Genomic DNA, 26,523 nt, shown 5'->3' on the forward strand with positions numbered 1-26,523 from the left:
CCTAAAAAGCCGAAAAGTTCCCAAGATGAAACATCAACCAAACAATCTCCTTCCTACTTTGAACATGTTGATGCATTTTTCCCGGATTCACCAACACCAAAGCCCAAGTGTAGTGCTAACAAAGGAGCCCGTATTTCGAAGCCGCCGCGCACACCTCCGATCCAAAAATCTCCAATGATCTACATTGATGAGATGCCGCTTTTTATGCACAAATATATTGATACCATAGTTGATGTTGGCACCGACGACAATTGTGGATATCGGACCGTTTCCGGTTTGCTCGGAAAAGGAGAAAAAATCACACTCTTATTCGACGGACACTTATTTCGGAGTTCACTTCGCATAGGGACATCTACGGCCGACTCTATGAAAATCAAGAAAACTTTAATAAACTTCATGATTCACTTGTTCCATCACTAAGCGGTCTCGCCCCGGTTTCGAAGTGGATGTCATTCCCTGATATGGGCCATCTCATAGCAAGTGCGTACGATCAGGTGTGTGTCGATTTGAAGAGATTTGGATTATGTGAGACATTCTTTCCACTTCATAGTCGACCGCCTTTGGACGCGTCGAGCCGCATCATATGTATCGGGTATCTAAGATCGCACCACTTTGTGCAAGTTTTTTTGAAACTGGGGTGTCATATACCGGCTACTTCTTGTCAGTGGACGTCACATCATACAAATGAGGCGGAGACTTGGCCGGATCCTTTCGTTTAAAGAATGGAGGAGTTTGAAGAAATGATGAAGCAAGAGCGTGAGGAAAATAGAGAGCGATCGAAGAACATACCGATTTTAGATTTAAGCTCCATCGATTGGTTCGGCGAATTTTAGTTTTTACCGGATCGTTTTTGTTTGTAATGACCGGTGCGTGTCATTTTTTGTATGTATTGTCGTTTAGCATGTAAAATCAAACCGATTCAATACATATATAATATAAGTATGTTTAATGTTGTCATTGTTTATGTTGTGCCTATCTTGATTTATTATGTGTATTTGTTATGGTTATCTCAAAACAGAATGCAATGCACAAAATCTGATTTTTCACCTCTGTTTCTGCTAATTTTGGAAGTTCATTTCCGAAATATAGCTGTTTTTGGACTTATTTCGGAAGTTCATTTTCGAAACATCCACTGAATGCAAGATAAGGTTTATTGGGTCATTATTACTCCAATAAGTCTATAAATACAACGCAATCTTATTCATCATCATCACACCACAAAACACCAATGACACAAACCTAACCCCACCTAGCATTTGTCTACTTCACCAGTGGCTACCCGATGCCATTCCAATTATGCTTCTCGCGCGACAGACCGTTCACGAAATTGATAACGTCGCTCAACACTCTCTTACAATACTCGGAAAATCAAAAGGTTGTCAAGCTTGAGTACCGCTCTCCTTCGCTTAACGACGAGGGAGACGTTGAGTTCACCCCATTTGAAGTCAAGAACGACGAGGATTTAGCGGTTTTGTGGTCAACTTTTGATCGATTTTCTTCGAAGGGTCCGATCGAGTTGGATGCGAAACTTCAAAGATCGGGGGCCGACGTTATCAAAATGTCGACTCATCCTCACTTACCCGTGTTTAACAATGTGTAACTTTAATTTTATGTTAGGCGATGTTTGTAATTTCCATGTTTTATAATAAATCGAAGCGTTGTTGTTTGTTTCATGGTTTCTGTATCAGACATTATTTCGGAAGTACATTTCCGAATTCTTCCAAGGGGGGGGGGTGAATTCGGAGATGAACTTCTGAATTCACCTATTTTCTGGAAAATAACTTTATTTCGGAAGTACGTTTCCGAAATCAGTTTTTTTTCAAAAAAAAAAGATGTTTTTGGAAGTGCATTTTCGAAACCATATTTTTTCTCATAAAAAAGTGACTTTAGAAATGCATTTCCGAAGTCTAGGGACATTTTGAGATTTTCGCCGCAGATGACCAAGAAGATAGGGGTCAGGAAAGACATTCTCTTTATTAAAAATGTTTGAGTGATATCAAGTTAACAACACTAATCTACTCACAAGCTGCCGTCATCTCTTATCTTCATGCTTCGGTTTTCTTATCATCATCGCTACATCTCTATTTTAAATTGATATTAAATCAACAATCTTAAAAAAAAACATAGAAGATGTGAATTAAAACTATTTCTATTTTGATTTCGTGCTAATTTATCTCTAGAAATTTCATTTTCTCTTCTTTTTCTAGTATGAAATGGCAAATACGGTTCATCCTGTAAATCTAGACAAACCGTCGGTTCTGTCTGGTTTTATCGGTTTCAGTTTGATTTTCTGGTTTATTGGCCGGTTCTGATGCATAGCGGTTTTCAGCACTGTTAGGACCGTACTTGGATCCGGTTCGCGGTCCAACCGGTTGAACCGACCGGTCCGATTCGGTTTTAACTACCATGGTAAATATATTGATCCAATAATCAAATGTTATAAAAACCCAATGTTATAAAAATGTTTTGTATGATCCAATATTATTTTATTTATGCACCATATAAATATAATTAGCCTTAATTTTGTTAAAATTAACTTATCTAAGTTCAAACCGGTTCAATTGCGACATTTCCCTTGGTGAATTTCAGCAGCTATTAAACTGTTTCATAAAAAAAATTACTAACATTCTTCAAAATTGAAACTGAAAAAGAAGATACATAAGAAAAAATCAACCAAAAAAAAAAAAAATCAATATTCATCCATGCTCTCATCTCATCGACGAGTCTATCCTTGCTAGTTGCCAGCCACGACCAATTTCTGACCAATTTGTTCTTCACATTGGCAGTTCCTCTCTCTCTCAACAAACACTTCAATTTCGCGTCCAATTCTCACAAAATCCTGCTCAATTTCGCGGCACTAACTCAAAATTCTCCGCATCCTTGAAGAATTGTTAATCCGCGTGTTTTGGTTGTTTCGGTGAAAGCATGATGATGGCGGAGGATCTCGGTGTGGAAGCGAAGGAAGCATCTGTTCGCGAGGTCGCGAAGCTGTTACCTCTTCCGGAGCTTCTTCATTCAATTGCATCGATCAAAGCTGATTACGTTTCACGCCAACAGGTATCAGATCTATTTGATTCACGCAAACTGCTATTATTTCAAGATACATGAATGAATTGGTACATAGCACCAACACCTACACCGCACTTGTAATTATGTTTAATTTATTCAATTTTTTTTTAAAATTATTGCCGGTGTCGCTGTGTTAGTGTCTTGGTCGTAGTATTCAGGGGTGTCCGTGCTTAGTACTGTCAAATAGCTAGAGATAGAGGAAAATCTAGAAATCTAGCTGAGAAACTGAAACTGTTAAGAAATACCTAGAGATTCGTGAGTTGGATAGATACATGAAATATGATATGACTGAAAATTGTGGTTGTACACGACCCTACTTAGTGGAATAAAGCTCGACTATTGTTGTGCATTGTCAAATAGAGACTATAGCTCTGCATATCGTAATTTGTACAAATCGCTATTTTTTTACAATCTGAGAGTAGGAGATGAAGCCAGGGGCTCATCTATAAAACTTATAACTGAGAGTTTTATACATTGGAGTTTTAAGGAAGGGATGGATTTTATTCTTAGTTTTTGATTTACAATAACACTGAATAGTGAGAGGATTTTGCACTATAGCTAGCAAATATGTAATAATTTTATTTGTTGGGAATGTCTGTAATGACACTTACAATGATTAGATAATTATGTTTGTTGTATCTCTCTTGATCATATATTATTGTTCAGCTAATTTATACAAAAGTTTTGTTACCTGAGTCTGAGTGTTTTTCCTTTTGATTATTTTCAGGCCAATGACGCACAGCTTAGTACAATGGTTGCAGAGCAGGTAAATTCTTTTCTTTTGATCAACTAAATACTATCTGGATAGTTGCATGTTATTGAAAGAGTTAAACCTTTTAGTAACTGCAAACCCTAGGACTTTTTTGTTGTTGCAAAATGTTGTGCATCATCTGCAAAGTTATTGCGTATGTTTGGATTATACCTTATTTTGTTTTTAAAAAGTTTCATTTAACCATGTAACTGACTGACCTCGTTTAGTTGGAAAATGCTATTGTTTCCAAATTGTTCAAAAGTGCGTAATTGACTTAAAAGCTTTTTATAATTGCAAAATCAACTTACTGATGAGGAAGTTTATCTAACTTTAGTACATTTGTTTTTATTCAAAACTGTTGGCAGCTTTTATCAGTAAATAGGAACTATAGGTAGAAAAGCAAGTAACTGTTTCCATAGAGAAATAACGTCATGGGCGGATTTTCTGAATTAATAAGTCTGTAAGGAACTAATATTGTTGACGAATAGGTAAATACCAAAGAAAAAAGATGCTCTCACCAGTCTATGAGAGCAAAAGACTGACATAATTTAACTTCTAAAGAACCCCTTGGCTCTGTTATAATCACTCCTCCTATGGCAAACACCAGTGAACATAGCCTAATGATGGGTAACAAGCAACAACTGCCTTGCACCTAAACTGAAGGGCAGTTTATATTCAAAATATCTTAAAACTTGAACAGCAGATATTTAGGTCTAATAACAACATATGGCATGTTTGGTAGTATTTGAGAGATTACTGTTTCATTTTTATGTCTGTAGTCTAGACTCTAGCCACTGAGCATGAATTGCATTGTACACTCTGCTGAACTTTATATTTAATCAACTCGGGCACCACAATCTCATCTTTTTCGTGCTTTGCCTGAAAACACTTTACTGCAGGTTGAGCAGTCACAGGCAGGACTGAAATCACTCTCCTTTTCTGAGAAGACAATAAATCAGCTCCGGGAAAACTTTCTCTCCATTGAGAAGTATGTTAAAAATGAGATAGACTGAAACTGTTTTGACTTCTTTGAGAGTGGGTGTTTTCTCTTTTGTATACTCACACTTTTAATATCTTTCTCTTTTAGCTTACTGTGATTTTCCTGGTGCATCAGTTTATGTCAGGAATGCCAAACATTAATTGACAACCATGACCAGATAAAGATACTTAGCAATGCAAGAAATAACTTAAACACAACCTTGAAGGTGCTTTTTCTGTCTTTTATTTATCCTTTAATTATTGTTTAAAAGAATGCTAGTCTTACACTCATTCTACTTCATAGTCATAAGAGATGTTATAGAACTTCCCCTCCCTGTTTTTTCCTGTAGGACTGAGCTTATCACCTACAGTTATAACAAAATGGGTTATTTTCTCACTTTATCTCCTGTTGAGTTATGGTTAAATGCAGTTATGTATTGAGTGTTTCTGTCTAAAGTGTTGCTTTCATTTTGTCGAAGGTTCATAATTTAATTAATCTATCATTGGTAGAATGGAATTGATACCACAATTTTAGTAAACATGGTCTGAACTAGGAACCTAGTTGCTTTTATATGGGTCATACTTCATCTCTTTTATGGTTTTTTGCTGACTTCTTGGTCTTCTGATAGGATGTTGAAGGTATGATGTCCATCTCTGTCGAGGCAGCGGAGGCTCGGGATTCTTTGACGGATGACAAAGAAATTGTCAATACTTATGAGGTTAGGCTGGTCTTACTTATACTGCTAAATATTGATTTTATCATGAACAATATTTCTCGTGTCAAGAAGAAATATTTCTTCTCGTGTCAAGAAGAATATTTCTATACAATATCCATTATAATGCATTCTAGCCCATAAAGATGGGTATTTCAACTTTCCTCCAGCATCTTTCCTCTGTTTCTCCCTTATAGCTATTATTTGGAATGACTGGAGGCAATCTTTCACTGCTACCCTTAATTGACCGCGTCCCCTTTCAATCCTGCTAACAATCTATACTGGATTCTGACGACAATGTGTTGTAACTTCACTAGCCAATGCAAAATTTCCTGCACAACATTTTCATTGCCGGACACTTGGTTTTTTATTATTTCTTTCCGTCAGATCTTTCTCGGCTTGTGCCCTCAAACCCTGTATGCATATCCTATTCAATTCGACTGTCATTCTTCTTCATCATGAATCTAGATCACTCTCCCTCAGGTACTAGCTTTGATACCAATGTTACAATCAATTGATGTCAATAATGGATAAAGAAATAATATTGTATACTGAGGTCTATATGCTAAATGCGAGCCAGAGCTAAGGAATTGCATGACACAGAATTCAAGGCCATTGACTCTCACTCTCTCAATGAACAATGTCTTCAATATCTTTCCCTCGTATCCCTTCTATTCTATTCTATTCTATTCTATTCTATTCTATTCTATTCTATTCTATTCTATTCTATTCTATTCTATCATTCAATTAAATTTATTTATTCTTTTATTTGATTATAACCTCTCCCACTCTAGCCTATTCACTCTCATAAAATATGCCCTTTTAACATAGCTGACCTACCATAATATCTTTTAAATTTTCTATTTTGCAGAGGTTAACAGCTTTGGATGGAAAACGAAGGTTTGCATTAGCAGCAGCAGCATCTCACAAGGAAGAAGTTGGAAGGCTGAGGTTTGTGTCTACTTAAGTTCTGTTGCCCCATTCTCGGGCTTTGTGAGAATCTTGGAAGGGACAACTACATAATTTGGAGGAAATTTCAATATGTGCAATCCCTCATTTATAATTATGCATTGATCCACTGGTGTTGTTAATCACTGGTTTCTTCATTTTTAAACATTCGTAAGATGAAGATTGCCCCAACTTATAAACATATTTTCAGGCCATATTTTATGCGATGTGTGGGGTTTTTAAAATAACCCCCTCAACACTATTATGCTTGGTGCGTGGATATAAATGTTGGGTGGTCCGATAGTGGAAACCTGATAGCAGGTGGTGGTCCAACGGATTTTGGATAGACTCTGATATCATCTTAGAATTTGAGTTGGACCTAACTCAATCTTACATATTTCCAGGCCATATCTCGTCCGATGTAGTACTCTTTAACAATACTATGCACCATCCAAACACAACTATTTATGGACTTAATTTCTATCGGTATCTATTGTTAACATCTTATTCTTGTATTTATTTTAGGGAATATTTTGAAGATGTAGATAGAACATGGGAGAACTTTGAGAAGACACTATGGGATCATGTTGCCAATTTCTATAAGCTTTCTAAAGAAAGGTTTGTTTCATGTCTTGAATATGAATGCATCCAATAGTGTTGCTTGTTGTTTTACTACGAAAGTGCTTGAACTTTTATAATTGAGTGCTATTTATGATTCAAAAGTTTTGTTTTTTCAATTTTTATGTAGATTTTAGGTTTGACACACATTTGAGTATGATGCTTGTTAGGTTACACATTTCATCTATATCGTATTCCTTTAGCCCTTATTTAGATCTTTGTTAGTCCTCCTGTATTTATTCATGCTTTGATTGTACTTTCTTGGGTGTGAGAAGATGTGTTATACAATATTGACTAGAGATCTTAGAATGCGTGGGTTGGACCTAACTCATCCCTACAAAACCATCTTATAAGGTGAGGATTACCCTCACTTATAAACACAACACATGCTATATCTCTAAGCAATGTGGGACTAAATCCCCCCCTTCAAACCCAACACAATGAAAGTGTTGGAGGCTGCAATGTAGGCAAGCTAAATGCTGCAATTTAGGCGACTAGGGGCCGACCGCAATGAAGGCGGAAATTCACACATACCCTCTCCTGCTCGGGCCTCAATGAGGCTGAAGCATGGACGATTCTGAAAGCTCAATAAGTGATCTAGGATAGGCTCTTATACCATCTTAGAATGTGTGGTTTGGACCTATTAGAAAGAGAAAAGATAGATGAACTTTTGTATTTCAGTTACAACTCTTTGTTGTAGATCTGTAAAGTTAGTTACGAATGGTGCACAACTTGCTTTATATAGAGTCAAGCTGTGACCTGCTGTAGCAGGTAGTCCTAGTTACAACTGCCAGGTGTCAGTCTAAACTGACTGGCTTGCTTTTACAATCCTATGCTATTGAATACTCTAATAGGACCTAACTCATCCTTACAAAACCGACTTGTAAAGTGAGGATTGCCCCCACTTATAAATACAACACAAACCATATCTCTAAACAATGTGGGATTAAATCCGCCCCCTTCAAACTCAAAAAAAAAAGTGGGTTTCGTGACCCGACCCGGAACCTCCTCAAATCGGAACGCACGCCGTTCCTGCGATTCACCGCTCCAGCACGACGATCCGGCGCCGATCCTCTTCTCCGGCGATTCTGATCACGATTTTGCTCGGTCATCTATGGGTGAAGCGCAAACTCGTGCGATTCAGCGAGTTGACTCGCGATTTTGACAACACTGATGAAGATGTTGAATGCTGCAATGAATGCAATGAAGGCAAGCTAAATGTCCCAATTTGAGATTGCCCCCACTTTAGACGGCTAGGGGCGGACCGCAAAGAAGGCAGAAATTCCAACAAGAGACATGGCCTAGGTAGCCTTTATAAAGTTTGGGCAACCCTCCCCTTATAGGTTACAGGTTGGTTTTGTGAGGTGAGTTAGATCTTAAGTCCAAATTCTAATGATAACAGAATCTATTCAAATTAGTTATTGGGCCAATGTCTCAACTATTGCACTCACATCTTTACCTTCTTATAGATGTGTAGTCCTGACCGTGAAGGATTGTGTTGAGATCTAGTTATTCCTCTCTCTTTAATCCACTCTTTGGATGTCTAGTCATGAGTATGAGATTCCTACATCGGCTAGAAATATGGCCTATGTAGCTTAAGGTTTCGGCAATCCTCACCGGTTATTTTGAGTTAGTCCTTAAGCCCAAATTCTATGAGCACTTTTTGATGCATTGCATTGTTAAGAATACGTTATATACTGTGATTGAGGTATGATCCTCAATTCTCTCCTTTATTTTAATCATATTTATCTTATTTTATTTTTCCTTGTGTTTGCAGCCCACAAACTTTGGTTCGTGCTTTACGGTATGTTGCTGGTAGACAATTGCATTTTAATTTTTCCATTTCTTCATTCCTTTCATTATATCTTTAGTTAAATGATCGGTTGTATGATTGGAATTTTAAATTAAATGTAATCTTGTTTTCATTGTGTTTTACCTATTCTAGGGTTGTTGAAATGCAAGAAATCCATGATCAACAGGTTGCAGAGGATGTAGCTGAAGCTGAAGGGGATGGTGCATTGGCATCAGCCACAAATCCTCATAGAAGTGCCATGTATGTTATAGTAGTTTGAATTAAGTTCCATTATCCTTGATACTTTTGCGATCTTAAAAATCTTTAATAATGAAACCAACAACCTTAGCTGCCATCTTGGTGCATGATTTGCTCGATAGTGTGCTGTAACTTTTGTTGTTGTTCATTCTTCTAAGAGGATTCCTTACCATCTATTTGTATACATCTTTCTTTCTATACGCTAATGAATTCTTTTATAGTCCAAAACAAAGGCAGGGATCCATTAATATTACTGGGAGACTAAAATTGGAAGCATAATTATTACTTTTGTTAATATAAATAAAATATTTTATCTTTTTACTTGGGACTTCTCAAAATGTATATTTATACTTTTCTTGATACCTGCTAATTCAGAGAATATGAAAACCGAGTGATTTAATTGATAGATCATTCTGAATGATGCAATTTATTTATCCTTAAGGTTCTCTGTTACAGCTATATCTGAATAACTGATTCAGTTACTGACAGCTATGTTAGCAGCTGAATAACTGGATTTAACTGCTGCCTAGGAATAGAATGTGCTACCTGCTATATCCCTTACTCTGTAGTCTAACATACCCCATTTAGGTCAAGGTGGTTGGCCAAGTGAGTGAAGGTCAAGCACCTTGAGCTTGTCTCTCAAGCAGAAGTCTTATAGAAGAAACCTGTTTAGTGAGTAGATCTGCACACTGATCTTGAGAGGGAATGCGAAGCACCTTCAAACTTTTGTTGATAACTTGTTCTCTAACAAAAAAAAGGTCAAGTGCCCTGTGTTTTGTCCTCTCATGTAAAATATGATTACGAGAAAGAATCACAATGCTATTCAATTTGCCCAACAAAGTTTGGCTCCATACATTCTCTGCAGTTGTGGCTGCTAACTGTGGTACTGAGCTTCGGTACTTGATCCGGCAAAATATGTTTGTTTTTTGGCCCACAAAGAGACTGTGTCTGCATCAAAGTATATGCATGATTCTTAAGTTTGCACCTGTCATTAGGGTCAGATGTCCGCTCAGCATCAGAAAAAGCTGTTAATAGCAGAGGAAATGTAGATGCTGGCTGGAGATGGGACATGAAGTCATGAACTGGCATACTTTGTTGACAACAAAAGTGATTTCAGATCTCGTGTTAGTAGCTCTGAGTAGTGGTCTGCTCCCTGTATAGGCTATTTGCAACCTCCAACCATTGGAGAATGGATACTTTTGGCCTCTTGTTAGATCTTTCTAGCAAGTCGCAAATGCATTTGGACTGAGTAAGCAGTAGAGAGGCATCCTTGTCATCCTTAACCTTAATACTGATAAAGTAGTCAAGTTCTCCAATTTGCCTGAGAGAAAAATTCAAGTGCCATTGGGTGGATAAAACGCCGAATGAGCTGAATAGAGTTGTCTGTCAGAATTATATCAATATATACAAGTCTGCAAACAATATAAAAAGATTCAAAGTAAATGATGTGAAAAATAGAAATCAGAGTGTTCTGAATGTGCTTGAGTGAGTAAAGCACTCAGCATCCATAATATTTATACACTATATAATTAATTACATATTATGTTTACAAGGAGAAATAAATAATAGTCCAACTTCCTAAATGCATGAATCTAAATATACATGAACCTAAAACTTAAATGCTCTTTTTAATGGAAAACATACTATGTGTTTTTTCTATTTCCAACACTCCCCCTCAAGCTGGTGAATAAGTATTCTCCATTCCCAGCTTGGATATAATTCGTTCAAAATTTGAGCAACTCAATCCTTTAGTGAGAATATCCGCAAGTTGCCCATGTGAGGACACATATGGGGTGCAAATCAGCCCACTGTCAAGCTTCTCCTTAATGAAGTGTCTATCAACCTCAATATGCTTAGTTCGATCATGTTGAACTGGATTATGTGCTATACTGATAGCTGACTTATTATCACAGTAGAGCTTCATGGGTCCTTCCCATTTGATTTTCAAATCTTCTAAAATAATTTTAAGCCAAAGTAATTCACAAATGCCTTGTGCCATGGCTCGAAATTCAGCTTCAGCACTAGAACGTGCTACTACATTTTGCTTCTTACTCCTCCAAGTCACAAGATTTCCTCCAAGAAAGGTGCAATACCCTGTAGTGGATCTTCTATCAACAATTGATCCTGCATAGTCTGCATCAGTGTAGGCCTCAAGTGTTGTATTTCCATTTCTTTTGAACAAAATTCCTCTTCCTGGAGTTCCCTTGAGATACTGCAGGATTCTATGAACTGCTTGTAAATGGATCTCTTTAGGACAGTGCATGAACTGACTAACCATACTTACAGCATATGCAATATCAGGTCTAGTGTGAGACAAGTAAATTAATCTCCCAACTAGACGTTGATACATTTCTTTATCTACTGCAACATCTTCTTCTGTATTACCCAATTTAAGATTTGGATCCATAGGAACGCTCGCTGGTTTACACGCTGTTTTTCCTGTCTCTTTGAGTAAATCTGTAATGTATTTTTGTTGTGATATAAAAATGCCTTTTCGGGAATGTGCCACCTCGATTCCCAAGAAGTACTTCAGCTTTCCAAGAGCTTTTATTTCAAACTCCTTAGCCAAACAATGACTCAAGATATGTTGCTCCTTCCAATCATCTCCAGTCATTATAATGTCATCCACATATACTAACAAAACTGTTACTCCCCCTTGTGGCGAGTGTTTGATGAACAAGGTGTGATCCCCTTGACTTTGCTTGTACCCCAAGGATGTCATAACCTTAGTGAATCTTCCAAACCATGCTCGAGGTGATTGCTTTAGGCCATATAACGCCTTTTTCAACCTGCAAACTGTATTGTCAGACACATTTTTTTCATACCCTGGTGGTACCTGCATATAAATCTCCTCCTCAAGTTCCCCATGTAGGAAAGCATTCTTCACATCAAATTGTTGTAAATTCCAACCATAATTGGCAGCAAGTGACAAAATTACTCTCACTGTATTCATCTTTGCAACCGGTGCAAATGTCTCTGAGTAGTCAATTCCATAGGTTTGTGTAAACCCTTTGGCAACCAACCTGGCTTTATATCTTTCGATTGATCCATCAGCCTTATATTTTACCGTGTACACCCATTTGCATCCAACTGGCCTCTTTCCTTCTGGTAAAGTCACTATCTCCCACGTTCCATTCTTCTTCAGTGCGTCCATCTCAATATTCATGGCTTGCTTCCATTTTTCATCAGACAATGCCTCAGAAACATTAGTAGGTATGGAAGTAGCGTTAAGGTTTGTAAGGAAGGCTCTATGGGTAGGTGAGAATTTTTTAAAAGAAAGATAGTTTGAAAGGGGATATAAAGGTTGTTTGGTGCATTTTCTGGTACCTTTCCTAATAGCAATTGGAAGGTCTAGGTCATCATCTGTTGTTTGGGTCATAATTTTATCCTGCAATTCAGAAGAATTAATTACCTCATTTGAAGGAGTCGAGTAAGACTCTTGAACTTGTGTCGATTCAGGAACGGCCTTTGACTTTCTCATGTAAACCAGATTCTTTCCATATCTCACATCCACATCAGGTTCACATTCAACTACTGGTATATTTGATTGATTTGACTCAACTCCCAGTTCTTCAGGCTCAAATGGGTTTGGTACAAGTGTGTTTAACTCAAGACCAGAAAGATCGGGTCTATTTGACTCGAAACTGGAAGAATTAGGTGGATTTGACTCGAGACCAGGGAGATTGAGTGTATTTGAGTCATGACCAGATGTATTTGACTTAATACTAGACAAATTGAGTGTATTTGACTCGAGACCAGAAAGATCAAGACTTTCAAGCTTATCTTCCTTAAAACTCTCCCCCTGAAGATAAGGTTGAGTGAAGTACGGTTCCTCTTCATGGAAGGTTACATCCCGCGACACAAAGAATCTTTTAGATGGAGGATGAAAACACTTATATCCCTTTTGAGTAGAGGAATAACCGACAAAAACACATCTTAGGGCTCTAGGATCGAGTTTTTTCCTGTCTTGACTATGCACATGGACAAATGAGACACACCCAAAGATTCGAGGTTTGAGATTACTACTTGTTGACAAATTTGGATAGAAGGAAGAAAGAACATCCATAGGACTCTTGAACCCTAATACTCTAGAGGGTAATCGATTAATAAGATATGTGCTAGTGAGAACGGCCTCCCCCCATAAATATTTGGGAACATTTTTATGAAACAATAGTGCTCGGGTTTGGTCTAATAGATGCCCATTTTTTCTTTCTGCGATTCCATTTTGTTGTGGTGTTTTAACACAAGAAGACTCATGGACAACTCCCTCTTTTTGACAGAAAGAAGTAAGAACATGATTGAAGTACTCTTTTCCATTATCAGACCTAAGTCTTTTAATGTTTACTCCAAATTGATTTTTAATCATGTAGAAAAACTTTGGAAAAACAGTACTGACGTCAGACTTGTTTTGGAGTAAAAATACCCAAGTAACCCGGGTACAATCATCTATAAAAGTCACAAACCACCTAGCACCTGTTACATTTGGATTAGTAGAGGGACCCCAAACATCTGAATGAACAAGATAGAAAGGGGAAAGACTTCTTTTGTTGTTTAATGAAATGGTAGACGCTTATGTTTAGCAAACTCGCACACATCACAATGAAGACTTTCAATATCTACCTTATTGAATAAAGACGGAAACAAAACTTTAATGACTCCAAAAGAAGGATGACCTAATCGACAATGAAAAAGAAAGATTTTTTCCTTTTTGGAGAGTATTGACTCTGACATAAATGAGTGAGACAAGTGGACACTTGTACAGTGACCTCGTTCTTCAAGATAGTAAAGGCCATTCCTTTCTCTAGCACGTCCAATCGTCTTTCCCGAGTCCTTATCCTAAAATATACAACAATCATTAAAAAAAGTCACACTACAGGATAAATCATTTGTAAGTTTTTGTATGGAGACAAGGTTCATGGATAGCTTCGGAACATGGAGAACCCTTTTTAAGGTTATAGAATGATTTATTTGAATATCTCCAAAGCCAGCTACAGTTACAAGAGTACCATCAGCAGTAGAAATTTTTTTATTACTGGGACAAGGGGAATATGTGGAGAACTGTTTTGAAGAGGGTGTCATGTGGTCTGTAGCTCCTGAATCTAATATCCAAAATAAATGAGAAGGTGTTTCTGAGACATGAAATCCAAATGAGAGTGGAAGCTTACCAGAATACGCCACACTACAATTACTTGATGATTTTTCCATACCAGAAAATGCAGGGACAGCGGCTGGAACTTGCAAACAGTGGCTGGAACTTGCAAACAGTGGCTGGAACTTGCAGACAGTTGCTGGAACTGTGCAGACAGCGGCTGGAACGGTGCAGACAGCGGCTGGAACGGTGTAGACAGCAGCTGGAACGGTGTAGACAGCGGCTGGAACGGTGTAAACAGCAGCTGGAACGGTGTAAACAGCGGCTGAAAAATGTGCAGAGTTGTACCAACGGCTGCAGAAAACTGTATGAAACACTACGGACGGCTGCCGGAAAAGTATAGATAGCGTTTAATTGAAAAAACTTGACAGCACGTGTTGCCCAGTCAAGATTTAAGGGTTCTGACAGCATAAAAATGCCCGGTCAGATTTCTAAATACTGATATTAGCGGAAGTAGAGTCCCCTAGATTAGGAGCTCTGATGCCATGTGAAAAATAGAAATCAGAGTGTTCTGAATGTGCTTGAGTGAGTAAAGCACTCAGCATCCATAATATTTATACACTATATAATTAATTACATATTATGTTTACAAGGAGAAATAAATAATAGTCCAACTTCCTAAATGCATGAATCTAAATATACATGAACCTAAAACTTAAATGCTCTTTTTAATGGAAAACATACTATGTATTTTTTCTATTTCCAACAAATGAACATAGATGGGTGACATTTATTGCCCTCAGAGCCAGTTAAAGCTCATAGAAAGCCTTATGCAATCTACAAACTAGGCTGTTATGTATCTGCTTCAAACCCTTGAGGATACTCCATATACACTTCATCAAAAAACCCATTCAAGAAAACATTATTCACATCCAATTACACCTTAGAAGCCGGCCAATTGAAAGGTACTGCTACACAGAACAGCTTAGGCTGAAAGCCTAGTCGAATACCACAAAATCTGCGATTTAGGGGAGAATTTCTCAATCCTTCTAAGCTCTCTATTTAGGCCATATCTGTAGAATGATGTGGAACTTTTCCACACGCCCAGAGCTACTGAAGCTCAAACAACATAAAAACAGATATAGGACATACTTTGATACTATCTTAGAATTTGGTTTAAATCTTAACTTTACATCAGAAAACTAGCTTGTAAGACGTGAGCTGCCCAAGTTTATAAGCAGTATGTAGGCCATATCTCTTGGCAATTTCTATGGTTGCAGTGTTGTTGTTTTCTTTGACATCTTCTCTGTCACAGTTGTCATAGTTGAGTCAGGTTAAATCCAGCACTTAGGTTTTTTAACTCCACCTTTTCAGTGCTGGCTTTCTCTTTCCTTTCCTATCTGACTCTCTGATCATTGCTGGTTGTCTTGTTCTCTGGAGTTTTATTGTGGATATTTCGTAACACTAATATTGTCTTCTTAGGGTCATTCTGGTATCGGATAAAAAATGAGTGAAAATTCAAGGATCATTTTCCAATACAATGTTATCGATAAAACTAATCTGTTTATTTTTTTTACCCCCATACGGAAGTGTTCTGGAAAGAGGAAAATTCCCTCCTTTCCCCCTCTATCATTACTTAATTTTGTTAATGCTAATGAATCACAGAAAATCTACAAGCGGGATGTCTTCGAAAAATTTAACACAACAAAAATTGAAGGTTCAGGGGAAAGGCTATAAGGATAAGTGTTACGAGCAAATTAGGAAGACTGTTGAAGGAAGATTTAACAAACTTCTAAATGAGGTAATCACTAAGTCTTGCTGGTCTACACCTTCTCCAGTTCTCATGCTTCAAAAAATGCACACACTCTGATTGTCTCAAACACACCTCCATAACTCTTCATTACATCATAAGCAATTTATTTCATTTTCATTTATGTATCAGCTTGTGGTTGAGGACCTGAAAGCAGCATTAGAGGAAGCTCGAGTGGTATGTTAGACTGATTGAATTTAATCTTCTGAGATGTTTACATTTTCTTCAGTGACTTTTTAATTTTATTCCTTTCTCCCAGCCTATATCAGTTGTTTGTTGTTTTCTTCTTTAGATAGATGGATCATCATGCAAGCTAATATTTGTATACCCAAAAATGCTTTTGTGGAATGGTAGTTAGGCAACATGGCTACTATCCTTCAAATTATAAAATTACCCAAATTAGTGACATTCATAATTAAACAATCCACAATGCACATGTAGCCATACATAGCCATCATGCAATAGTGCTATAGTGCTGTCATAGAATGGGATTAACTTTGTACCAAAAAACAGAAGAGTAGGATTGTCTTAATGATAACCGTACAGTGAGAATGAATAAATAAAAATACAGAGTCGATTTTGAAGATCAATCTTGTCCTAAGAATCCGGGTAAAATAAATAACCCTCCTATTAATGCCGTAACTACAAAGGAAATAAATAAAATTACTGACTCACTACAAAATAAATCCAATTAAAGTTATATATTTGGGAGTGAATCACCTTTTTTGTTCTCAGAGGAATAGGGCATTGGTACCCCCACCTTTATTAGTTTTAAAGCTATATCTCGTCCAGATTTCAGAGCCTGTTTGAAGATGTTAGTCATGCAAATAAAATGCCAAAATCATAATATAATTGCATTTAAGAGTTGAAACGTTATACTGCAGAAAATTATATTCTATCATTTATTTTCTTTTGTAATACATCAAAATTTACGTCGCCCTCTCCTCCCCCTTCCTCCCTCCCTCCATTCTTTGAAGTACTGTAGTCCATTATACTAACCGGTTAATGTTACAAATTCATTACTCATTATACAGTTCTTCTCTAGATCTCATGTTTATTTACAATGAAAACGTTTCGGTAAATTGTTAAATTTTACCATTTTTGCCTCCTGCAAATGAGATCCAGTTTTGTTCCCTGTTACTGATTACTGCTGCAATCTTGTTACTTTTGTGGTATACAGATTGGGGAGGAACTTGGAGATATCTATGACTATGTTGCCCCCTGCTTTCCTCCAAGGTTTGAATTTACTACCTTTATACTCTTCTCTGCTTCTTGACAGGATTTCTACCTAGTGCTAATTAATAATCTCGCTATGCGATTTGGTTTGCTTCCTTGTATAATTTCTTTTCTTTTTAGGTGTGATATTTGTTGTGTATAATGAATAGTTTTATATTATTATATTTGTGGGTCAGCAAATTTTGTTAATATACAATAGTGCTTTAAAGAGAGAGAGTGGAGAGAAAGGGAAAATAGAGGAGAGATGCTACCATAGATAAAGACTATTTTATTACGTACTCTGTCATAAACTAATCTTAGACTGCTATGCTAATAATTGAATTCTAATAGAATACTTGTATAATTCATATCCGATTCATGAACTACAAGTTGCTAATTGGTTGGTTAAGCAAAAGCCACTTTCCTTTTTTACTCTCCCCCTAAAATTGGAATCTAGGTTTACGTCATGTGATAAAAAAGAGACCCATATTTAGAGAAATAGACCCAAAAGAAAAATCAATTCATCAACCAGTGAACTTAGGCAACAAGTACTTGTAGATAGCTCCTAGAGGTCTTCTACTTTTTTTTGCAGCTCTCTTGATTCTGTCTGAATACATTTCACTTAATCTAAGGAATCTTTTGCTTGTATGAGGCTTCTTTATGTACATATTGTGTTTATTCTAATTCAGTTTTTTCAATTCGGGCAGATATGAAATATTTCAACTAATGGTAAATCTGTATACTGAGAGGTTTATTCAGATGCTAAGGTTGCTTAGTGACAAGGCCAATGGATTAACAAATATCGAGATATTAAAGGTATTTCACTGTAGTTTTATTTATGTACAATTTACTATTCCTCACATGCTTGAAATGTCATCTTCTCCTTATATAATGGTGATCCAACCATGCTTTTTCTTAGCATTTGGGAACAATTTACTAGCTTTCCAATTCATTCATATTACATACAATGGTGTGATACTGTCATGTATTCGGAACTGAATAGAAATAAGAAAAAGAAAATATTTGTTGGCTGAAAATGAACAAAGACATAAGATATCTCCCCCCACGGGTTTCTTACTAACAAAGGGTTTCCTTCTACAACTTTACTTCCTCCTATTAATAATTCTCCTTACTCCCTCTAACTAACTACCTTTAAAATTTTAACTGATCAAAATAACTGCTTCATTTCCCCTTACTGTTCCGTTTATATCCTTCTTTCCTTACAATACCATCTTTGGTCTGAATCTACCATTTCTTTAATACATTTGTCATTGTATTATAGTGTGCTTTACCTTTTCTATTTCATTACTGTACTTCGGTATAATTCCTTGCTACACGTAGATTCCACTGTAACCATTTCTCTTTTCACCTCTATTTTCTTTTTCTCCTCCTGAACTTTTATGTGAAAATATTTCTTTTTTTTTTGTCTCAAGTAGGTAACTGGTTGGGTGGTTGAATACCAAGATAACCTGATTGGCCTTGGTGTTGACGAGTCTTTGGCCCAAGTTTGCTCTGAGAGTGGTGCAATGGATCCTCTTATGAATTCCTATGTTGAGCGAATGCAAGCTACAACAAGGGTAATCTGGGCTTTCTTGTTTATTCCTTTTTCTTTGGTAATTTATGATGTTTGTTGGATGGTTTCTTTATCTCATTAAGCTTTGTTCTTGTTTTCTAGAAATGGTACTTGAATATTCTGGAAGCAGATAAAACACAGCCCCCAAAGAAAACTGAAGATGGGAAGTTATACACCCCAGCTGCTGTTGATCTATTCAGGATACTTGGAGAGCAAGTTCAAATTGTCCGAGATAATAGCACTGATGTCATGTTATACCGGATTTCCTTGGCAACCATTCAGGTAATGTCAGATAAGATATAGATGTAGTGTTACAGTTGGAAAATCTGCCCTTATTTGCTGCCACCTCCGCGCTCTTTTATTGGGCCACTTTCTTTTATCTTCTTTGCAACGGTACAAGTACAACTCCTTTAGTGTTCTGTTTAGTGGGTTGGTTTTTTCCTAGATAACATAGAGATTCGACATTTGTAGTGCTTATAATGCTTGAACAGTTCTCACTTGCAAGTTGGCTCATTGGGGTTGAGTTAGGCCTAAACCTGAATTCTAAGATGGTATTAGAATCAATCCTAGATCTGTTGTCAGGCTGATCGCACCGTCCAAACTAGGACCATTGAGCATGGGCGTGAGTTGACGTTTTTGAAATCCGCTACAACTGTGTCCACTAATGGGGTCAGCTATTCGACCAATTCTTCTTCCCCCACTACAGCGGTATACTACCTATACTGTGCTGGATTGAAAGGAGGAGGTTTAGACCTTAATCTCCCAGAAAAATAGAGTTTCAGAGCTATTGAGAATCTAAAAACTGAATTAGATGTATATTAATTTTCTGGTTCTCTAACTAGAGAACTCAGTATGACTTGGATGTACTCTATCAAGATAATGTCTGTAATGCGTATAATGCTTGGGAAATCCTGACCTCACGAGCTGGTTTTGTTGGATTAGTTTGGCCGTAACTTCAAATTCTAAGAGTAACTGATGTGCATCATAAGTTTTTGCGTTGTAAACTATTATGATCTTGGTAAATGCAACGTAAACTGGTAGAATTTGAAGGATAATTTTCTCGTACAACAATTAGTTAACATCTTTAACACAATGTGCCGTGTTTAGTGCTTATGTTAGTTATTATGTAATTTCTGTTTTTGATGGGTGTTATTTTAAAGGTGATGATTGATTTTCAAGCAGCTGAAAAGAAGAGACTTCAAGAACCAGCTTCTGAAATTGGTCTGGAACCTTTATGTGCTATGGTTAGTGCATTTTTTAATTAATGTTAGGCTTTTAATTTTAACACGATTGTTTCCAAATGATACTTTCTGTTGATATAGCATCAATTTAATGTTTTATTTAGATAAACAATAATTTGCGCTGCTATGATCTTGCAATGGAGCTAAGTAATAGCACCATAGAAGCTCTTCCACAGAACTATGCAGAGCAGGTTAGGAGTTTTGGTTTGTTGTTTTTCCTCGTTTCACTACTTTTGTAAACATTGCTTTGTTGACATTTTATTTATTTTCTTATTTCATTTAAGTGACACTCACATAATTCTATTGTTGAAACCACAATGGTAGTGAAGTTGAAACAAAATCCTGAATTTTCATGGCTAGGACTCAGATGGAGGGGGCAAGGGTGAGAGGTGGACGGGTCAGGGCGGCGGGTTGGAGGGGCATGAATAGTGGTGGAGGCGAGGGGCATCAGGGGTGGGGGTTAAGAAAGAAAGGGTGGTGGTGATGGAAGAAGGAAGAAATTATGAGGTGTATATTGAAAACCATCTAAAAATAATAAATTTAATATCCAATGATTGAAAAAAATGGAACCAGGCTTAACCGGCCCTTCTTGTGGAAATATGGATATAAGCACAGTCAGCCAACAAGTTAAGGCTTGTTGTAGTTAGCTGGTGTGTAAAATGTTAAGTATGAGTGTGGTAACCAACTCAGCTGGTGTAGGATAAGCACAACTATATATAGCTGATGTCATCAAATGTATAGTATAGCAATTCATTTGCAATGAACACATAAATTCAACTCTATCTCTTCACTCAAGTTCCCTATTCTCTCTCTTAGGAGTACTAATAAAATAAACAGGAATAACAAACATCTTGGATAATCAGAATTCAGAAACTTATAATAACTTACTAACAGATAAAATTATACTTCATAGAAACAGATTATAAAATCAATACTTTCTTATTTATTTTTCCCTAGAATAGACTATCCCAACTTTGGGCCCACTGCTCTGCCTTATTAGTTGGGTTCTGTCATTCACTGTTCGAGACTTGTGTTGTCCATCAGCTCCTTGTGATCCTTGTAGTAAGGGAACATCAGTCCCCTGCAATTTCACTAAACCATTCTTTTTATTGATTTTACATACATTTTGTGTTTCTGTGCAGGTTAATTTTGAAGATACTTGTAAGGGGTTTCTCGAAGTTGCTAAGGTATGAAAGAGTGCAACTTTCTATATCTTTACTTGTTGACTGTAATTAATTTATTACTTGATATGTTTTGCCATAGTTTCCTTAGATAGATTAGATAAGATTAGATTTTTGCTACACTGTAAGTTGTATGTTGCCTACAAAGTTTGACTAAATTGTAGCATAGATGCTTGAAAAGAAATTTAAACTTGACTTACTTTAGATTTTTTGATATTTATTAGTTCTCTCCCTCATTTAAAGGTCACCGTTACCTTCCATACCAACTTATTTAGATCTTTAGGAAGCTAATTGTTACATGTTAACAACCTCTGACAGGCTAATTGATTTGTTAATGTGTTCTATTTTCCCGGTGACCATTTTTTTTTTTCCATTGTTGTTAATCAGACAGTCAATCCAATATTTGCTCAATTATTCCCATATTCTTTTTATCATATCTGAACATGGTTCATGGATTCACTCTCCAAAAAGGGTAACAAAAAGTATGGATCTAAAATAAACTAATTGACGGTCTCTTGTGCTGGAAACTACTAGCATGTCTGTCTGTTATGCTCATATGTCAGTTCGTTCACTGACCACCATGTGTATATTTTGTTTAGAGAATATGTTACTTCCGATTCATATTAGGATTATGTTTGTTCATTGCATTTATCTTTTTGATTAATATACGTTGCGAAAACTTTGTAAAAGATTGTATTCTGGTAATTTGAATATTCTTATTGGTGATAGGAAGCTGTGCATCAAACAGTAAGTGTAATATTTGAAGATCCCGGTGTCCAGGAGTTGCTGGTCAAACTATACCATAAAGGTACATCAAATTTTCACCATCACCTGGCTTCCTTCCTATGTGTGTTTAGGCTAATAGTTTTTTCAAGGATGAGGATATATCCTTATTGTCGAACTCTATTCTTGCGCTATAATCTACTTTAATAAAAAAATGCATTTCCGGAAGCATTACAATATAATAGGCTATGCACTATTGTTACAAGATAAATTTTGATTATTGTTTCTAGTTCCTTATGGTTTCAGCTAAGTAATTGGGTATTTTGATTCATTGTACCTTGCTATCCAGCATTACCCTGTTCTATTGCTAATGTTCGACTTAAGAACAGTAAATTTATTGTTTTCTTTTATATCTAATCAAACACGTTCTTTATATTTGACACATTATAAGAGCGGGTGGATTTGACGATTATTTTACTAAATTTTATAAGAATGGGTGGATTTTCTTATCTCAGTAATTTTTTTCACTTGCTTTGCATATATCAGAATGGAGCGAGGGGCAGGTTACTGAATACTTGGTTGCAACATTTGGCGATTATTTTACTGATGTAAAAATGTGAGTATAATTTCTTATCTCAGTAATTTGGTTTTGCTATGTTCTTCCACACGGGTCATATTCTGTCAGTTGTTTTACTCTATCATCAATCACATTTATGTGTGAACCTCAATTCCTCAAGATCTTGTTTCCATTCACTGATTTAACATTGAGGGGCTTCTGAGATCTTAGGAGCTCTTACATCATTTAGAATTGATTAGAACGAGAGACATTTAGGTAAACCGTGTGACTAAATAGAACTACAAAAGTTCTATTATATGTGAAATTACACAACTAACTGTAATGATTACATAAGTATACTGCAGGATATTTATGGAATATGTTATGGAATATTCTATTCTAAATCTATACAAAAACAGACTAAAGAACAGAAAACTGGTATAAGAACTAGATTGTAACTTAATTCAAAAGACTCTAAAACCCTAATATATTTTATAGTGGATCAACTAAGATACTCTAATATTAGAAACTAATCCTAAGTGATAAACTAAGATACTCTAACATAATCTCAAAAATTCTAAGATATTTCACATATTCTAACACTTCCAGAGGTAACTTGAATTATCATCAGCCTGAGAGAAATTTTGTGGCAAATAATTAGTGAGCAAATAGTTGCATTTGCATGACAAACACCAAAGATAAAGCCAATGCAGAATGCAGAAGCAGAAACAGCAAAGATTCATAATCCCAAAAAATATTCGTAAGATGAAGATGCAGCTAAAAAAGGGGATGGAACATGTGTGAAAACTTAAACCAAAGTCCCTTGTATGCAAGCAACAACAACCAGAATGCTAAGAGCAATGCAACTGTTCTTGAAACAATGCCTGCTACGACGGAGCAGTTGTATTGGTTGGTTGGGGTTGCAATTGAAAGAGGAAGCCACTTGGTCGCGAAGAGTGTCCGAAATGTGGCCATACTGATTGATATAGGATTTGTATGCTGAAACTTGAAGTTGTGTGTGGAGGTGCACGGGGAGATTGTTGGCAGTGAGCTTTTGGGGACGACTAATCTGGAGGAGGCGATCATCATGGTGGGCTGCGTTGCATAGGTACCGGTACGTACCCAGTACCCGGTACGGGTACTGGTACGGGGTACGGCATTTTTAGAAAAACTAAGGTACGGGTACGTTAGTATAATGCTTTAAAAATACAATTATAAAAATAACTAAGTAATTATATTATTTAAATAACGATAAAATAATAAAATTAAAAAATAGTTTGCTTAAATAAGTATTAATAAATCATAAAATCATGGTTGAATTTCAATATTTTCTTGTACAATGAATGCAGCTTCTAGTTCAGGTTCAGTGAGAGAATGAATCCATATGTGCTCCAATTTCTTTTCAATGAACCTATTTCTTAATTTTTCTTTCAATTTTTTATTTATAAATAAAATAAATAAATAACCTAATTTTTACTTAAGCCTAAATTATGTTATCCAAAAAAATTTAAAACAAAAAAAAATTAAAAAAAAGTTTGGGTACGTGTACCAAATGTGTACCGGTTGGTGTACCAAAGCAAAATAAAATAAAATAAAATCGGTACGGCTTCGGTGCGTACTGTACGCGTACCGTACGTGTACCGGTACCCGGTACGTACCCGGTACCGGTACTTTATCTAAAACGGAGTACCCGTGCTTCACAGATGGTGGGGTTGCTTTGTAGAAAAGCCATCAGAAAAGAGGCGGATGACGACAATGGCGATTGTAAAAGTTGAAAAGACATTGAAAGAAAGGATGTCACCACAAGGAGATGGAAACCAGTTGTCCCAAAGAAGTGGGTTCAGTAAAATAATTTTTGAATACAACTATTATTACATTCTCAAAATTAGGAACTCTTCAGCAGAATAGGGGAAAGCTAGGTTGCAGAGGATGAAACCAAGCTCTATGGTCTAAGAAAAATATGATTATGGGATTTAGATCAAATAAAAAGAAATATGATTGTGGTGTAATCACGAAGTTTGAGTGAGGAAACAAAAATTTCAGCCAGCTCGAAAAGAGGGAAACTGTATTTTTCCAGAGTCACATTAAAGTTAGCATATTATAGGCAAATGCAATTAACATTGAGGGTTGAAAATGTGTGCAAATCTTTTGATGTAATTTGATCCCTCCTCTTTTGATTATTATGAAAAATTAATAGTTTTAACTTCCCTTATATTTAAGGTACATTGAAGAAAGGTCTTTTAGGAGGTTTGTTGAAGCTTGCCTAGAGGAAACAGTTGTTGTTTATGTTGACCGTCTTTTAACACAGGTTATGCTTTCAATAAATAAACAGCCAGTTCTTATTTTAGGCAAAATTATGCATATATTCTTCCATAAAAGCTTCCTGTTCATTTGACTTAATTGAATGTCTCCCTTGTAATTTTAATTGCAGAAAAACTACATCAAGGAGGAAACTATTGAACGGATGAGGCTAGATGAGGAGGTCATCATGGACTTTTTTAGGGAACATATCAGTGTTTCTGTAAGTTCTCTTTTAGACATTCTGTCACTGTTGTTGTCGTTATCAGCTTCCAAGTTTCTTACTCTATTTTCCTCAAAATCCTGGATTAGAAAGTTGAAAACAGAGTGAGTGTACTTAGCGACTTGAGGGAACTTGCTTCAGCAGAGAGCCTCGATACCTTCACACTCATCTATACAAATATACTCGAACATCAACCTGACTGCCCGGTAAGACTATGCCCAATATGATTTAAATAATTTATTTAATTCAATACTTTGTAAATTGACATTTTAGTTCTTTATGCAATAGAAATGAAATACTGACTTCGAAAAGCAATTATAGAAATAGTACTTCGAAAACATTTCCTTATATGTACTTTGAGTTGACCTGGTTGATGACTGTGTTTTGATGTCACTGCAGCCTGAAGTTGTTGAGAAACTTGTCGGTCTACGAGAAGGAATTCCTCGAAAGGATGCCAAGGAGGTAAATAAAATTTAGAGTTCATTTTGCTTGATCATGAACTGAAAGCTCTTTTCCAAAAAAAAAAGCTAGGTTATTGAATTTGGAACTATCACTTTTATTCTTGTTTATCAGGTCATACAAGAGTGCAAAGACATATATGAAAATTCTCTTATTGATGGAAGACCTCCAAAGACAGGTTTTGTTTTCCCCCGGGTGAAGTGCTTAACTGCTTCAAAGGGTGGACTTTGGCGTAAACTCACTTGATCTCACCATTCCTTCACTGATAAGATCAATAAATTACTTTTAGTTATTGAGCTAGCTTATAAGTATGTTTGAACAAACAAGAGGTGTTTGAAATAAACTTGTTAGACTAGCCTAAGTTTTTTTGGATGCTACTCGAAATGTCATTTGATCTTATAGCTACATTTCCTCAGTTTGTATATGTTTATTTAAAAGCTCCCAACATATTTTTATCACTCTTATATATAAATGGGTTGCCGATTCTTCCGAATCATCTCAAAATTAATGTCCTCCACATTGCTATTTTTACTAAGTTTTCGAAGGAAGGACATTATTAAAAAAGAAACATTTAATATTTTGAGATAGTGATTTTGTTTAGAATAATATATAATATTTATCATAAACATATTTTTTATTTTTTAAAATATTATCTTTAACTATAGATAAAGGGAATACACAATTTTGGGTTAACCCCTTATCATTCTTCCATTGTTCACTGTTTTTCATCTCTGATGGTTCTATAATTTTAAAAAAACCTGAATAACTTTCAATTATTCACCATGCAAAATAAGGTTCAATTGATTTTGTTTATTTCTTTAATTGGTCTCAGATTAATTTTTCTTTTCTTTTAAACCTTATGTTTTCAAATTACCCATAAGAAATGGAAAACGGATGAAAAGAGTAATTATTCATCCTTAACTACAGCCATAGCACACAAATAGAAGGAGAAATGGCTCACCAGAAATGGAAACAAAAAGGTAAAAGAAGTTAATTTATTCTCTCTTTTGTCTTTCTCAGTTTTCACA

General features: G+C 36.1%; 1 protein-coding gene across 2 annotated transcripts; it reads left to right on the forward strand.

Moving 5' to 3' along the window:
• Positions 1-2,625: 2,625 nt before the first annotated feature.
• LOC131601487 (exocyst complex component SEC6) lies at positions 2,626-25,988 on the forward strand. 2 transcript variants are annotated; one of them, XM_058873317.1, is made up of 25 exons: positions 2,626-3,057; positions 3,797-3,835; positions 4,720-4,808; positions 4,935-5,025; positions 5,428-5,517; positions 6,383-6,462; positions 6,985-7,077; positions 8,855-8,881; positions 9,023-9,130; positions 15,882-16,017; positions 16,159-16,203; positions 17,207-17,262; positions 17,949-18,057; positions 18,678-18,818; positions 18,917-19,096; positions 19,975-20,058; positions 20,160-20,246; positions 21,198-21,242; positions 21,966-22,044; positions 22,506-22,575; positions 24,736-24,823; positions 24,947-25,036; positions 25,126-25,242; positions 25,436-25,498; positions 25,610-25,988. In XM_058873317.1, the coding sequence occupies exons 1-25, from the start codon at positions 2,926-2,928 to the stop codon at positions 25,739-25,741; spliced, it is 2,271 nt and encodes a 756-aa protein (XP_058729300.1). In that variant the 5' UTR covers positions 2,626-2,925; the 3' UTR covers positions 25,742-25,988. The 2 variants fall into 2 exon arrangements, with proteins under 2 accessions (XP_058729300.1, XP_058729301.1); XM_058873318.1 differs by lacking the exons at positions 2,626-3,057; positions 3,797-3,835 and having other exon boundaries at positions 4,716-4,855.
• The last annotated feature ends 535 nt before the right edge of the window (positions 25,989-26,523 follow it).

The sequence above is a fragment of the Vicia villosa genome, linkage group LG5 (genome assembly GCF_029867415.1).
Source record: "Vicia villosa cultivar HV-30 ecotype Madison, WI linkage group LG5, Vvil1.0, whole genome shotgun sequence".
Lineage (NCBI taxonomy): Eukaryota > Viridiplantae > Streptophyta > Magnoliopsida > Fabales > Fabaceae > Vicia > Vicia villosa.